The sequence below is a fragment of the Sceloporus occidentalis genome, unplaced genomic scaffold (genome assembly GCF_023333645.1).
Source record: "Sceloporus occidentalis isolate IW3139 unplaced genomic scaffold, rSceOcc1.0.p SCAF_5, whole genome shotgun sequence".
Taxonomy (NCBI): Eukaryota; Metazoa; Chordata; class Lepidosauria; order Squamata; family Phrynosomatidae; genus Sceloporus; species Sceloporus occidentalis.
Window position 1 is genome coordinate 57,085,622 of NW_028316985.1, and position 16,006 is coordinate 57,101,627.

General features: G+C 39.3%; 1 protein-coding gene across 9 annotated transcripts in view; it reads left to right on the forward strand.

The window, feature by feature from the left end:
* GRIP1 (glutamate receptor interacting protein 1) overlaps positions 1-16,006 on the forward strand; it is a 435,209-nt gene that overhangs the window by 127,952 nt on the left and 291,251 nt on the right. For 8 of the 9 annotated variants that reach the window (XM_089524177.1, XM_089524166.1, XM_089524167.1 and 5 more), the window contains exon 1: positions 5,491-5,990. The exons of the other annotated variant lie outside the window; for it this stretch is intronic. In XM_089524177.1, the coding sequence (XP_089380303.1) occupies positions 5,858-5,990 (133 nt within the window). In that variant the 5' untranslated portion in view covers positions 5,491-5,857. Of the gene's footprint in view, positions 1-5,490; positions 5,991-16,006 lie in introns of those variants that run through there. 9 annotated transcript variants of the gene reach the window in all.

The window sequence follows — 16,006 nt, forward strand, 5'->3', positions numbered from 1 at the left end:
GAATTCAAGATCCAGTCTCCAGAATCATAGTCCAGCACTCAAACCATTATACTTCACTGGCTCTTTCTAATACCTACCATTTTACTCTTAATGCAGTGAGCAACCAGCTCTTGTCAGAGCTCTGAACTAGGGAAAGGCATTTGAAATTAAGCTAAGGATATACCAGTTTCCTTAGGGCTTCAGGTTACCATTCTTTATTTTTCCACTACCTCTTTTGCTCCTTTACTTCTCCTGTTTCTATAGCATGAAGAATGCTGTGATGGAAAGCAACAGGTTGGATTGTGGATTCAGCACCTATCAGCACCAGATAATCAGCAGATCATGATTCCAGGGATGTAAGAAGGCACAGAATGGCTGGTCTAGCAATGGATTTAAATCACATTGCCCTCCAACATGCCTCCCACCAGAGGCAAGCATACTTTTCAGCTGTGCTCATATAAACAAAACATTTTCATAATTAGAAAAAGGAAGAGCACTTTTGAACCATTCTTGATATGAGACTTGAGGTTTAAGGTCAGATTATTCAAAGGGTTGCCTTCACCCATCTGACCTTTCCTATTCAGTAAGACTAACATCAGATGTCATACATGGGTCTAACTCTAACATTAGTCATGTTGGCTTCCACAGGATACAGTAACTTTTCAGTTGTGACTGTGTAGTTAACGGAATTCCCTTCTGATATAATCACATTTTTCAGGCTGCATTATTCTCCTTCCCAGGCTGCCTTTTTGCTATCATTTTAATTTTGAGATCTAAAGGCATTCTTGGACATAGGAAACATGCATGCTGTTTTTGATATTTTATACCACCTGTGTAACTTTCTTACCCATTGTGATTTGAGAGGTGTTGACCCTGAAAACTATCCTATAAATATATTAAATAAATGTGTTAGAGGAATTGGTTTCAAAGGGTAGTGTCAGATCCTGGCATGCATTTCCATCTCACTGCAGTGAATAAAAATAGTGAGTTGATCCAGGGAAGAAGTAGCTTTAACCATAGTTTTGGAACATACTTTCTGGGAAGGCGAATATGATTCTCCCCCCCCCCCCCCGCGTGCACTCTTGTTCTGCCAACAAGTATAAACCTTCTTATTCTGTTAGTCCTTTAGAAATTGACTGTGATGAGATTTTAATAGTGTGCTGCATGCCTTTGTTGATTTTTTACGTAGTCTTTTAATGAATTTTAAATGGGTTTTACTGTTAGGTAGTTTGTATGTAAAATGAGAGAGAACGAGAAATTGTTTAATCTGCACTGGTTTTAATAATTTGTAAACTACCCTGGGTCCCATTATTAGGTGAAAGGACATATAAAAATGAATATAACAAGAACTATTATTACTGTTACTACTACTACTACTACTAGTACGACGACGACTATGGGTCCTTATTATCAACTGGGGTTTGGTTCCAGGACCCCATGTGGATATCAAAATCCATGGATACTCAAGTCCTGTTAAATACAATGGCATTGTAAAACGTTATCCATTATATAAAATGGTAAAATCCATGTTTGCTTTTTGGAATGTATGTATTTTAAAAAACATTTCCAAGCCATGGATGGCTGAATCTATGGCTACAGAATCTGTGGTATGGCAGGCTGTCTATATTTGATATGGTTTCTAAGTAGGTTTTATTTCTGAACTCACTTTTAAGTAAGTTAAACAATCCTTGCCATTTTGGGAGATTTTATATTACTGTATGAGGAGTGGCAGTGATGTGAAAGATGCTGGTAAGATGTGACAGCTGGAGATCCCAAAGTGTAGGCTTGATGAATATCATATTACACAGTTTCTGGGATTGAGCACTGGAGCCAAAACCATGAACCTAGAAGGATACCTTGCAAAATCTGATTGAAATATAGTCCAATTGTTCTGTTGTAATTACTATTTGTGCTTGATGGGGTTTGTGGAAAGTGATGAATCAGTGAAGCTTTCACATCATAAAGTAAAGCTTGATTGGGTTTAGTGCCCAGTTTTAGGATGGCCCTATTATTTTATTTTTACAAGAAGACCAAGAAATTTCCACATACATTCTGAGAACAGTGATATGCCTACACCTATATTCAGAAAAGAATTTGGCTGATGGACAGTAATAACCAGTGTATTGGGGAAAGAGGACACTAAATGGCTGCCACTGTTCAGCCACAACCAAGGAGGATCAGGCTATCTGTAAATATGAGAATTTCTGGAAAAGCAGCAATGAGTGTGGCCCACAGTACTCTGTCTGGCCAATAACACATTATTGGCCAGTGCCTATAACTGGCTTTACAAAATTTGCTAATATAGTACTTCCTTTCACAATGCTGCCTGCCTTGCTCCTGATTTTCCGCTTCCCTGTGGCTAACACCTCCCACCATATCAATTTTAATTGGTGACCAGATACTGTTTTTGTTTCCACCAAGTGGAAACTGAGAGCATAAGAAGAATCACACCAGAAGTCTACCTCGTCTATTTTCCTTTTTCCCACCATGGGCATCCAAATGCTTATGAGAAACCTGAAAACAGGGCATGAGCACAACAATACTCTCCTGTTCATCCTCTCCTATCAGTTGGTGTTCAGAGCTTAGATTTAGTTCACTTTGTTTTAGGCAATTTTTTTACCAGAATTTGAAAAATTCAAATGTAACAAAAAACAAAACTGATGATCTCCCCACTCTCTCAAAGATAGGTGAGCAATTTGCTTCATTTCATTTCTTATTGGAATTTGCCAACATCGTAGCAAATTTGGAATGCAGGGAAATGGACAAATTTGCTTATCACCAGTTTGGACACCCAAACAGTGGCTCGCCACTATAGGCTTGGCTGTAGAGTTTGAGGCCGCCCATGAATAGAGCCCAGAGGTTTTAAAAGAAGGCTGGGCCTCATGGGCCCAACCTTGTCAACAGGGGGCAGACCCAAGCTATTTAAACTGTCTTGCCCCCTCATTGGCCTCTCACCAATTTGGGTCTTAAAGGCCCGTTACAGATGGGCTCTTGAGGCGCCTCCATCACGTGCTAGGGGTTGGCCGGGGACCTAGCATCCACACTGGCCTCACCCCTAGCACGTGACGGGGGCGTAATAATGGCGGCACCCTATACACACAGGAGCCGCCATTATTACGTGTCGGACGCATAGCGTCCACACGTCACGTGGCGCTTATGATGTCGCAAGTGCGCCATTAGTGCCTCACAGCGTCATAACTGCGCCGCGGGAAGAAGCACCATTTTGGGGCTTCTTTTTTGCTCTGCACGGTTTGGCTGCTACAGCTCCCTCGCGGAGCAACCAGCAGCGCTGGCAGACCACCGCTTTTAGGCGGTCTGTAACGCACCAAAGATATGCAATTTGGAACTCACTCCTTTTGTATCGGGGCAGCTTCCACAGCAGCTGCCATGGGTTTTGAGCCACCAATGATCCAACATATTGATCGTTGGAAGTCTGTTGCCTACAAATGGTATGTGCAGAGAGTTCATGTTTAAAATCCATTTTCTAATGTATGTTTTTGTTAGTTCACAGATGCCGTTCCAGGAGGGCGAGGGTCCTGATTTACGGTCACAGCATGATTTACTGGGCAGCGCATCAAGCTTGTGCCAGCCATTTTGGGCCACCTCTTTGCCTGGGAGACAAGGCAATGTTTGATTGTTTGGGCAAGCGAGGTCTGCGTTGGAGTGGCCTACTGCCCCTGTTGTTTGATCACAATTGACCCGATCCTGATGTTGTTATAAACCTGGGCGATAACGATCTTGGCTTTATGAAAGACAAAGTGCTCATTTGGCAAGCTCTGTAAGATTTTGAAGTAATTAAGAAGAGATGGCCCAGTGTGGTCATAGTTTGGTCTGAAATTTTGCCTTGCATAGTGTGTGTGGTGAGGTAAAGGACACCAGAGTAAATTGGATGTGGCTAGGAAGAGGGTCAATAGAAAGATACGAAATGTGATGCGAAGGTCTTTTGGCCATGTTATTGGTCATCCCGCCATTGTATTTCGTAGACCCGAATTATATCCTTCAGATGGAGTTCACCTGTCAGAGATAGGTAATGAATTGTTTTTGGGTGAATTTGGGAATGAAGTCTGTGTTGGAGGTAGGGGAAAGGGACGAAGCAGTCGCTTGTTCCTTATCTGTAGCCTTAATGGGGGTGGGGAAACGATCGGTGTGTACCTAGCCACCCCACTGAGGTGAAAGATCTGGATCAGGGCAGCCTTTACATGTCAAGGGCCATGGGGTCTGCTCATGAAACAGCCTTTGGGGAAGATATGGGGGTTTTGCCCTCTCTTACAAACTTGAGGGAGTTTGGGAGAGTGTGTCTCATATATACCTTCCTATGACTGGCTGAGGATACAGTCTGAGGATTCAGTTGCCCTCAGAGTCTGGTGTTTTTGCCCTATGGGAAGGCTGAAGAGGTAGTCTAGGTAAAGACACCTGGCTTCAGCTGAACCCACATCAGGATTTCACCTTCAGTTGAAGTCTTGAAAGTTTACAGTTATCAATTGGGGTTAAAATAGAAAAAAAAAATTGAAGCCTTGTATCACTATTAATGATCTTTGATATTGTTAACCTCAGTGAATTCATAAAGCTATCCAGGTGGGTGGAGACCATTACAGTTTGTAACAATGGTCATAGTTTAACTATGTTTTATATGAACAAGTGTTTCTTTTATCTGTCTTGAATTAGTTACATTCTAGTCATGCATCTCAACTTGATGCTTGTTAATTTTACTACAGAGAAGGTTGTAAATGCATTTCTGGTCAAACATTCTTCTGATTGGCCTTAAATCAACATTCCTCTTTGCTTGCAGTTTTTGTAAGGTGGTGGTGATAAAAGAGGCTTTTATTTATTTATTTATTTTAAAAAATTCCTTTCTTATCTTAGCAAATGCTTGAGGAATGGTATGCAAGTAGAAAACATTGTAAATTCTTTCAGGCTCTGAAAGTGGTATTAAGCATGCACAGTTCACATGTTTTCTTTAGTTGAGAAACTCCGCAAAGGTTTCTGAGATATTAAAATACTGGCGCTTATATTGAGTTTATGATCTACAGTACTTTCAGTTGTTGGTTAGTTGTCAGACATATCTTTGTCCAATCTATAAGGGGTTGTTCTGTGTATTGTAATATTTAGTACACACAATGATTGAAACGTATCAATGCCCCATGGGTAAATGTGTCATTTAAAAGCAGCTGCCAAGCTTTCTCCCTGCTGCTCCAATTAACACATTCAGTACACGCTTGCCAGTGAGTGGTCTGTGTGTATGGGTTAAACCATTGTAATGTTTGTTCAGACTGCATTGTATAGCATCAGGAATTATGCCTATGCTATTTACTGTTCTGCAAGCCAGCACATAAAAAAGAGAAGGAAAGAAATCACATGGTAGTTGAAGGTGTGTGACTGAAAATGACTAGGTAGTGATTGCTGGGTTGGAGGAAATGTCTTGTGCTTTAAGATGTGGTTCAGTCCATTGAGTAATGTTTATCTCCGCCCCTCTGGCCCCTCTTCAAATGATGGAGACAGAGAATAGTGAAATTCTAGTGCTGGGATTCCTTTTGCTGTCAGACACATCTTTTGAACTTTGCTGTGCTTATTAAAGTGTGCTTGACATGAGGAGCATACCTCTTCAGCATTTTTATTTTCTCTTTCTAAATATTGGCTTGTAACTGAAATAATTTCTTCAGTTCTTTTAATTTCAGGGTCTGGTCAAGGTAAAGCAGTGTCCTTTATTGTCAGAGCTGAAACTGATTTTTTTAATGGTACAGAGCTGGCTGGTCAAAGGGACCAGTTCTTTTTCTGTATTTGCTGCTCATTCATGCTCAGACTGATTTTTGTGAAGTGTGGCAGTTGGACAACAACAGGAAAAGGTACAAGGACCTGATACTGTGGGCTGGTGAATGAGATGGAGCGTTTCTTGGGCTTTGTCAAGCAGATAAGACGATCGAGGAGAAGAAAAGGCAAAAAGTATCGTCCAGAGGAGGATTACCATGAGGGTTATGAGGATGTCTATTATTATGCCTCTGAGCACTTTCCAAGTAAGCACTATATGTGTGTGTCTTTTTTATTGCTGTGACAAATATTCATTATTGCTTTGAAGTACAGAAGGGTAATGATGACCAAAAATACTATGGTACTTCATGCCGGTATTAAAACATACTGAAAGCATTGCTTATATATCTGTCTGGATATTCAGCTTTTTAAAAAAGCTATTACGATTCTGTAGGATTAGAGAAAGGCAGAGTCTAGAGGCATGGTTAATATTTCAGGTGCAGTTAATTGATTTCTATTGTTGCAAGCCTTTTATTAAAGCACTTTATGCTGTAAACTGATATTGCAGACCTTCCGTATTAATGCACGTGTGTGCCTGTGCGTACAGTTCTCTTCCTCTCACTGTGTGTCACACATCACATACACACTCATCTACAGTTTTAACCTACTATGCAAAAGGTAAATCACCCATGCATCAATGGTAATTGAAATTAAATATAAAGGTTCATAAATGCAAGTGAGTGCTTTGTCGATATGCTTTCACCTCATTCTTTCTAGCAGAAAGTAGCCCAAGGTTCCCTCCCTCCAATGCTGTATATTCATAGTATTGCTGATGGATTAGCTAATCACTCTGTTAATTTATTCTGCTAGCATATTCAGCTGCAGTTTATAAAAAGGCAACAAGGTTTGGAATCTGTGCAGTGTCAGTATTGAAAATGTTCTTATATTATTTATGCCTGTCAGTTCTTTGAGCTCATGCTTTGTCTTGTACCATTCCCAGTGGATTGGAAATGCCTAGGGGAACAATGGTTAGGAGAGCTACACATAGGCATTGTTGGGTTTATAATGCCATGCTTTAAGCTAAAGGTGTTGACAGCATAAGCAGCCATCCATGAACAGCTGTATAACATGGTACCATTAATTTAAATGGGATTGGAAGTTGTTTTGAAATATATTTTTTTCTGAACATAAAAAGTTTAATTAAAAAACTCAATATAGCTAATATGCCTTTTATCAAAACAATAACAGCAGTTACCATCTACTATTTATATAGTATTTTGGCTTATTCCCTTTCTTGGGCATGAGCAGGAGGATAGTTAAGCTGCAGTTTTGAAAAAAAATGTTCCTGGCATCTTCTGACATTGTTGTCTCTATCAAAATTAAAGTTCCAGATCCAATTAATGAACTGTTAGTTAACAGCTAGCATGTTGACTTTTTATATTTCTTAGATTTATAATGTGAATCTTGAGTAGTTTTCAGTTGATTTTACTTACATGAAGATGTCTACAAAAGCAAAGTTTGGAGATCTAGATCTTAATTTGTACAACCTTAGTATTAACCTAGTAATTTATCCCAATATCTGTGTGTGTGTGTGTGTGCGCACACACACACACACAGTCCACTACTCTAAGATTTTAAGTAACTATGTAATGGTAATATCAGACACAAAAGCTATTGGTCACAAACTCATCTATATAGTATTGTAAGATCTGAAAATTATCAAAATGGCAACTTCTGCAACTTCTGTTCTTGTTCAGCTTTCTGTAGAGTGTAGCTAATCAGGCAAGGTTCTCCCTTGAAAATACACTTCAGTCAAAATCAAAGGAAAGCAAAAGAAACAAGTGGGTCAAACACGTTAACAGGAGGTTGACTCTGAGTAAGGGTGTGAAAAACATTGTCTTGTAGCTATTATTTCTTGCCCATTTAAAATCCAGTAGCAAAATATTCTTGGAATGCTCTGACCTCTTAAGATTTCAAACTGATAGTCATATTTTTGACATACATGACTTCCCCTCTCAGAAATAACAATATAGGAAATGTGTTTGTAATTAGTGGTAGATCATAATATTCCCAAATAACTTGAGATATACAATAATATACATAAACAGGGTTGAGAGTATATTTAGTTTCAGAGTTGGAAAAATCAGCTTAATGAACAAAATAGTTCCCAGTAGATGTCAACTGCATGGAGCTAGATATTCATGACTAACTAGAAGTATATCAGGTAAATCTCTCATAAATTTCTTCTTTCTTCATTGTTGTCTAGTCTTGGGCCACTTGATTCATGATGCTATATTCATGCTAAGAAAGTGGAATCTATGGCTTGCTGCATAAAAGGGAAACACATTTTGTCTTTATTTACATTTAGTGGGAATGCCTTGTGAAGGCACTTTCATAATTCTGTTGCTGTGAAATTATTTTTAAAAGTGGACAACATTTTTGAAGAAACATAATCTGAGGACATCCACTTTCCTTTGTTATGCTTGTTAATCCCGCCAAACTTTGTACTGTTGGAAATTTACCCATTAAATGTTTGACTTTTTGGACATCACTACTTTTATTTCAAGAGAAGTTTCATTAAAGAAACAGCTAGGTTGAATTTTACAACCATGTAAAAAACCAGAAAAATGTTATTTTAATTAAAGCAATAGAATATATGTCTAATATTAGATTCTGTGACAGTCCTTTTCATGGGTATTAAACTGCATCAGCAGTTAAAAGATGGCAATTTATTTTAATATTTATGACCAAGACTGTGTGTTTGGCACCCCGCAAGCATCAAACTAGGTATAGAATCCACAATCAAGAATGTTAAGCATTTCAGTGTTTTCTTTTTACGGAACCAAAATATAAAGTTTCTAAACTAGTACAAAAAAATTAAGGCACTCACAAATAGGAAGAAATATGGACAGTGCATCATCTATTGCTTGTCTCAGACCTCTCAAAAATGGACCAAGTAGAAAGATGCTTCCCTGTCCCCTTAGAGTCTGTGCCTGTGCCGAGGCCTGTCGGGTCGAGGAAGAGGAGGAGGAGGAGCTTCCTTTATTCCATTTAGAACACTAGAATACTCAAGTTGCAGTCAGACTGCCCAGTGGACCAGATAAAGAGCCTTCTACATCATACAGTTGGCCCTTCTTATACACACAGTTTTTAAACATGGATTCAAGCATCCACGGTTTGAAAATGTTCCAAAAAAGGTATAAATTTCAAATATCAAACTTTGGTTTTCCATTTTTTATAGGAGACACCATTTTGCTGTGTCATTATATTTAATGGGACTTGAGCATCCACAGATTTTGTTATACATGGGGGATCTTGGAATCAAACCCTAGCGTATAACAAGGGTCCACTGTATTATTGAGCATCCAGACTCACAGATAAAGCTGCCACTTCATTATAGATGCTCCAACTTTACTTGTGGTCTATCACGAGGAGAATTTTTTAATACGTGAAGTGAGTTAATAGCTTTCCAACATAACATGTTCAAAAGCACTAGTGGCATAATATTCATCCATGTCGTCTGTGCAGATGACATTTTATGGTACTTTCCAAGCCCTGGCACAATTAGCTTTCTGCAGCAGTGGAACCACATTCAACAAATAGCTCCCCTGGACATTTTTCAGTTCAACCTTTCAAAATTCATCTCAGCTGTACAGATTTATTGATTTTTTTATGTTGTTGAAGAGAGAAAGGAGGTGTAGTAATGTTATAAATAATGTTGATGTTTAAAAAATTGAAAATTTGGGCTTTGCACATACTGAATGAGCCAAAGCGAATGCATTTAAAATGAGCAGAAGCATGGACAAACTTGTATTGTAGCAAGCTACTTTTATATTTGTTGTTTTGTGCCTTCAAGTCATTTTCAACTTATGGTGACCCTATCACAGTGTTTCCTTGGCAGCATTTGTTCAGAGCCTTCATCTGGGACTGAGAAAATGTGACCTGCCTAAGATCACTCCATGGGTTTTCATGACTGATCAGGGATCCAAATCTGGTCTCTAGAGCTCTAGTTCAACACTACACAATATAATCCAATTTGAATCGCACTTTTCCTCCAACCATGCACACAGGGTTACCCTGCTTAAACCTTTCAACAAAGCTTTGACAGAGAATAGGCTGATAGGAAGTAACTGTTCAGTTTCATTCAGTGTGCTCCATAGCCAAGAGATGTTGATCAGAGTTTCCAGTCACAGAAATATTTCTATTGGCAATCTGAAAGTAATAATTTGGTTGACTGTGATATTTATTGGTTGAAAAGCTGTAGATAAAGCTAAAGCTGAAATAAATTGGAAAGCCACTGACTGCAAGGGCTGCATCTACACTGCAGAATTAATGCACTGCTTTAATTGCCATGGCTCAATGAGGTGGAATTCTGGGATTTGTAGTTTTGTGAGCTTTTTAGTCTTCGCTGTCAGAGAGCTCAGGTGCCACGACATACCAGGATTCCATAGGATGCAGCCATTGTCGTTAAAGTGGTATCAAACTGCATTAATTCTGCAGTGTAACAGCAGCCAGGGTGCTCTTATACCTGTCCTACTCAGAAGTAAGACTCATTTTTTCAATGGGCTTTATTTCCAGGCAACTGGGTAAAACATTGCTCTTGCATGTAAAGGAATAGGTAATATTAATTGATAGCTTTGAACTGTGGAAATAAATTAGGTAGGATCAGTTGCTCTTGAGTGGAAATGCATTCCCTACTCTCAGCTCCTCCCTACAATAGGAGGTATGTCTGCAGCATGAAACAGGCTGGTAAAGAGAGCCCAGGAAAATCATGTATGTGAAGCCTGTGTGCATGTCTTCTTGTTTCTAACTTGTGTTACTCTTATTCTCTAATGAAACCAACTTTTATTTAACTAATTGAGCATATTTTGCACTGCCCATTTGGCTGAAGCAATTTGCAACAAACAAGGTCATATTGGCTGGGGGAATGAAAAGCAATTTAAAAGAGCCACTTTTTTAGTCCAGTACTCATGGTTAGCTACATGGAACTCTTAAAGAAAGAGAGCACCAGCACTCTAACAATCAGCTCCTTAATGCCCATCATATTGAAATAAAGAAAGAGAAGTATTAGCATAGTGGCTGAAAAGCAAGGAGAGGAGATCAAATCCATGACTGGGGGTGGGGGGAGATGTACAGTGAAGGATGGGCTACCTTAAGGCCTTTTCCCAGTGTAGAAATCCATTTCACTTTCATGTTTGAGAGGGAGGGCCAACACAGTTGTCAGTAGAAGTAAAGGGATGGAGACTAGGGTTGCATTGATTCACTGGAATCTTGTAGTGAAGAGTTTTTCTCTCATGACTAATGTAACTAGGTGTGGTAATGATACATGTTTTAATCTTGTTATAACTTTTGTATCTAGTGATTTTATGAGGCCTAGTGCCTCAACTGTTATATCTCTGCCCAGGACTAAAAGTAAAAAAATAGGATCTGGGCCTAGGACTCTCCGCCCAGGAATAAAAGTTTTTTTAAAAAAAGGATCTGGGCCTAGGACTCTCTCAGTAGCAAAGATAGCCCTTTCTCTCAAAATTACAATTGCTTAAAAGTACAGAAAATTATCAAAAGAACAGAAAAGGTTCTCTGACTGGCTGTTGAACCCTGTTTTGGAAAGGATTAGCTGGTGAAAGTGATAACAGTGTGGAGAAGAGCACTGTCCCTGAGTAACTACTGCAACAGTTCAAGTGGCTATTAAACACACTAATAGCTGTACATAGATGCCGGTGGAAAGGTTGGCAACCCTGTTGAGAGGGTAGCTGCTGCTATAAATGGCAGAAGGCATGTAAAAGCCATGTGTTGTTACTATTGCTATTAGCATTGTATACTACAGGACTGGAGGTAATGTCTGTTGTGAGAAAAACAGCTGGAGCAAAGCACATTCCCTTTTAATATCCCATAGATTGTATGTACAGTGCTGTGTAAATTTACAGCGCTTTATAAATAAAGGATAATAATAATAATAATAATAATAATAATAATAATAATAATAATAATAATAGTGTACTTTGTTATAGAACATAGTAGGCAGAATAAAATCTAGGCTTAGCTGTTTGGAGGGCTGGCTGCCTGGAGCTGGTTTGTGAAGCCATCAATAAAGGAACAAGTTAACCACAAGACACCTTGTCCAGGAGCCCCCTCAAACCAGGTGCCAGTCCTGATTAGAATGCAATGTATAATCCTATGCATTGTAAACATACACACAATCTGCTCACATTTTAAATATCGAGCACCGTAGTTGAGAAGGTTGCACAGACTAAGAATGAAACAGGATAATAGGCTACTAAGTGTTATGCTAGCTTTTCTGAAGAGCTTTAAAATATAAACACCATTGTATACTGAAGAGAATAGGATCTGTGGTTTATTTACTCAGCAGAGTAAAGAATGCATATATTAGCATGATGGATCCCTGGGCAGGCTACTGAACTTTTGCAAACATTGCATTTCTACAGGTTGTGTCTCCCAGTCTGGAATTCTGAAATATGAAATACTCCAAAATCCAAAATTATCTACATGGGTGGCTAGGATATGGACACCTTTGCTTTCTGGTGGTTCAGTGTACACACACTTTGTTTCATGTACAAAATTATTTTTTAAAAATACCATGTACACAGTTACCTTCAGGCTATGTTTGTAAGGTGTGTATGAAACATAAATAAATTTCCCGTTTAGACTTGGGTCCCATATCCAAGGCTGCATCTGCACTGCAGAAATGATGCAATTTTACTACATTTAATTGCCATGGCTCAGTGTTATGGAATTCTGGGATTAGTAATTTGTTGTGGCACCCGATCTCTTAGACAAAGAATGCTAAATACCTTACCAAACTTCAAATCCCAGCATTCCATAGCATTGAGTCATGGCACTTAAAGCGGTGTCAAACTGCATTATTTCTGCAATGCAGATACAGCCAAAGATGCCTCCCTATGTATATGCAAATTTTCTAAAATCTGAAAAATCCAAAACACTTCTGGTCCCAAGTATTTTAGACAAGGAATACTCAACTTGTAATAGCATGATATCAGAAATCTACGTGTTTCATAGAGTTTATAGGACAGTATCTATTATTAATGAAAGGCTGAATAGACATATACACATTCCACTATTTATGATGCATCAAGGAGTTTAAGACTAGAAATGTGTCATCTTTAGTACATTTTTCAGTAAGAAAAAGCTTCTTTATGAAGGCTAATGATATTAAAAGTAGCTGAGGTTAGCAAATGAAAGCTTAAAGGTATATTTTGGGTATACAATTGTTATGCTTTCAGAATCAGCCCTAAAGTAAGATTATTCCATCACAATTTATCCATAGTTCCAATGGTCCAGAATGACAGAGCTACTGTAACATTATAACCCACTTATCATTGTCAAGCAAAGAAACTCAAAAGAAATAACTTTTCCTAACAATCTTAGATGAAAAGCTTTTTAAAAAATGTTTTATCAATTTTCCAGCAGTATCAGACCACCATTGCTGACACAGTTGTCTCCACCTAATTGCCAAATTGTCTAATGCTAGGCTTTACTCAAACAGGGATGGATGAAATATGCACGGGATGCCAGATGGACATGTATTAGGTGCCTCATGGTGATGAAAGGAGGTTTGCAGTCTTCTCCAGTATCCAAAATTATAATTTTGCAAATGGAAAAGTAACATCAATGAGCAAAAAGTTCTGTTAATCAATTTCTGACCATGGCTCCTGCATTACTCCTACATTACAGAAGGCCACCCTCTATTTGAAGGTATCCGCCCTTTAAATGCTGTGCAGATCACATCTGGAATAAAGATGTGACGAATTGGGGCCTCAGCGGCCACAGCGGCACCCCCGGAGGCCTCGATCCGCCACTTTTCCAGGCCTCGGGGAAGTGGCAAAAGGCCACTTCCCCATGGCCTGGAAAGGGGTGTCCCAAGGACACCCCGACAGTGGCGGGGAGAGAGATAAAGGGGCCGCTTGGCCCCTTTCTCTTCTGTATCGCTGACACAGCCGTGTAAAGGCTGCGCCAGCGATACCTACAGCAAAAGGAGCTCTGTTTCGGAGCTCCTTCTGGCGCTGCTGAAAGGGCGCTACAAACGCCCTGCAGCGGCACGCGCACATCACAGCCGCGCTGCGCCATTTGGCTGTGGTGCAGCCATGACATCATAATGGCGGCGCCCATGTAGACAGGGTGCCGCCATTTTGACTCCACAGTTACGTGCTAGGGTTGAGGGGCGTCTGTAAAGGATGCCCCGAGGCAACCCTAGCATGTATCCAGGCTGGCGCAAAGCGCCGGTCTGGATACCGCCTGGGTCAGCTTGAATAGTACTTGGAATGGAGATTGCCAATGAATACCAGGTGCTATGTGCTATATTTCAGAGGAAGGAACTGGTAAAACCACCACTGAGTATTCCTTGCCTAAGAAAACCCTATGGAATTCAAGGGGTTACCATAAATTGACAGGTGACTTGAAAGTACATATACACTCACACACTCTCACATCAATACTTAACACCTGGATAACATACTGAGCAGGCAGACATGTCAACTAGTTACAGAATTTCCATTATTGTTAAATATATGTTGGTGGAAAGGTAAGGTCTAAATGTAACCGGTTGTAGGGATCGAGTATCATGCAGTGGTTTGGGATTTGTATTATAACTGTGAAGACTAGTGTTCAAATCCCTAAACAGACATTTAAGCCCACTGGGAGATCTTGGGCAAGACAATTTCACTCAGCCTCAGAGCAAGGCAAAGGTCTTTCCAAGAATACCTTGTAATAGGTATGTCTTAGGGTTGCAATAAAAAGGGAATGACTTGAAGATACACAACAACAAATGTATATTATATATTTTTATGTATATTTTAGTAGCTATTTCTAAATTTCCCCCCTATGTATAAATGACCAAATGTAAATGTTATGCAAGTTGTGTACCATCTTTTCCCCCCTTTTCCAGTCATTTTATTTCTCTCTTTGGTAATTCATAATCTCTTTTGGCTAACCTCAATTTGTTCCTGAATTGTTCTACTTCAGATTGCAAACAGACTTTGTGTGACGAAGGTCCAATCCACACTGCAGAAACAATCCAGTTTGACACTGTTTTAACTGCTTTGGCTCAGTGCTAGGGACCCCCGGGAACTGTAGTTTATTCTGGCATCAGAGTTCTCTTACAGAGAAGATAAAATGTCTAACAAAACTGCAGTTCCCAGAATTCCCAAGCATCAAACCAAGGCAGTTAAAGCAATCTCAAACTGGATTATTTCTGCAGTTTGGATTGGACCCATATCTTCTTTATGCGAAATGTTTCCCTCTTCATAGGAAAATAGAAGTCAAGGGAAGGCAATATCAGAGTGCAGGAAAGTGCAATCAAAAGTTATTAAATGTATAAAGTAACACCTGTGAGGATTCAGTGAAAACATCAGTGGTTGAAAATTAACTACAGTGATCATTTGCAACAGTAGTAATTTGTGACAACAGTTATTTTAGCACCACTAAGCTAATTAGCATATGTAGAGGGAAAGGAAAGCATTGTCCTTATTCATCCCCAAATGGATAGAATCAAGTCTTTACCTTCTAATTTAAAGGTTCTATGCTGGAATCTCCCTTTTAAATTCCTTTTGTACAAGGATCTTAAATAATGTAAAATTAAACTGTGAAATGTACTGGGAGGGCTAAATGTTTTTACTGATTTTTGAATGTCATTATTCTAATGTAAAATTTGTGCCCATTAATACTGTTACTCACAGGCAAACCTGTTTATCAAATGTAGAATTCAGAAGGGCATTGCTAGAAGGTACTATTATATATATCATGTTGGACCATGAGAAGTAAATGAGCCTTTGATGTTGTTGCTAGTGTTCTAGGTCTTACAATAGTGTTGCTTGAATAGATGTGGAAACAAAGATGCCGCCTGGGTTTGCTCACTCTGGTCCCTTTCTTTATGTGTCTATTGTATATTGACCTGCCAAAATGTAACTGTATTGTGGGTAGTTTTTTGTGGGTTTTTCGAGCTATGTGGCCATGTTGTAGCAGAGTTTCTTTCTGACGTTTCGCCAGCATCCGTGGCTGGCATCTTCAGAGAATGAGCCTTTTATGTTGTTGCTACTGATCTAGGTCTTGTGGGTCTTGGCAATAGCTAGTGGGCCATATGGACTGTCTAGGTGGAGGATATAACTGTCAATAAGCTTCTGCTATAATGTGATACTTACATGTCCATCTTGCTTTTTACATACCAAAGGTTCTGCTACCTATGGTCCATATTGGCAATGGCTATTAGATAAAGTACTCAAGTTTGCCATAATGTAGGCTTTTAAATTGG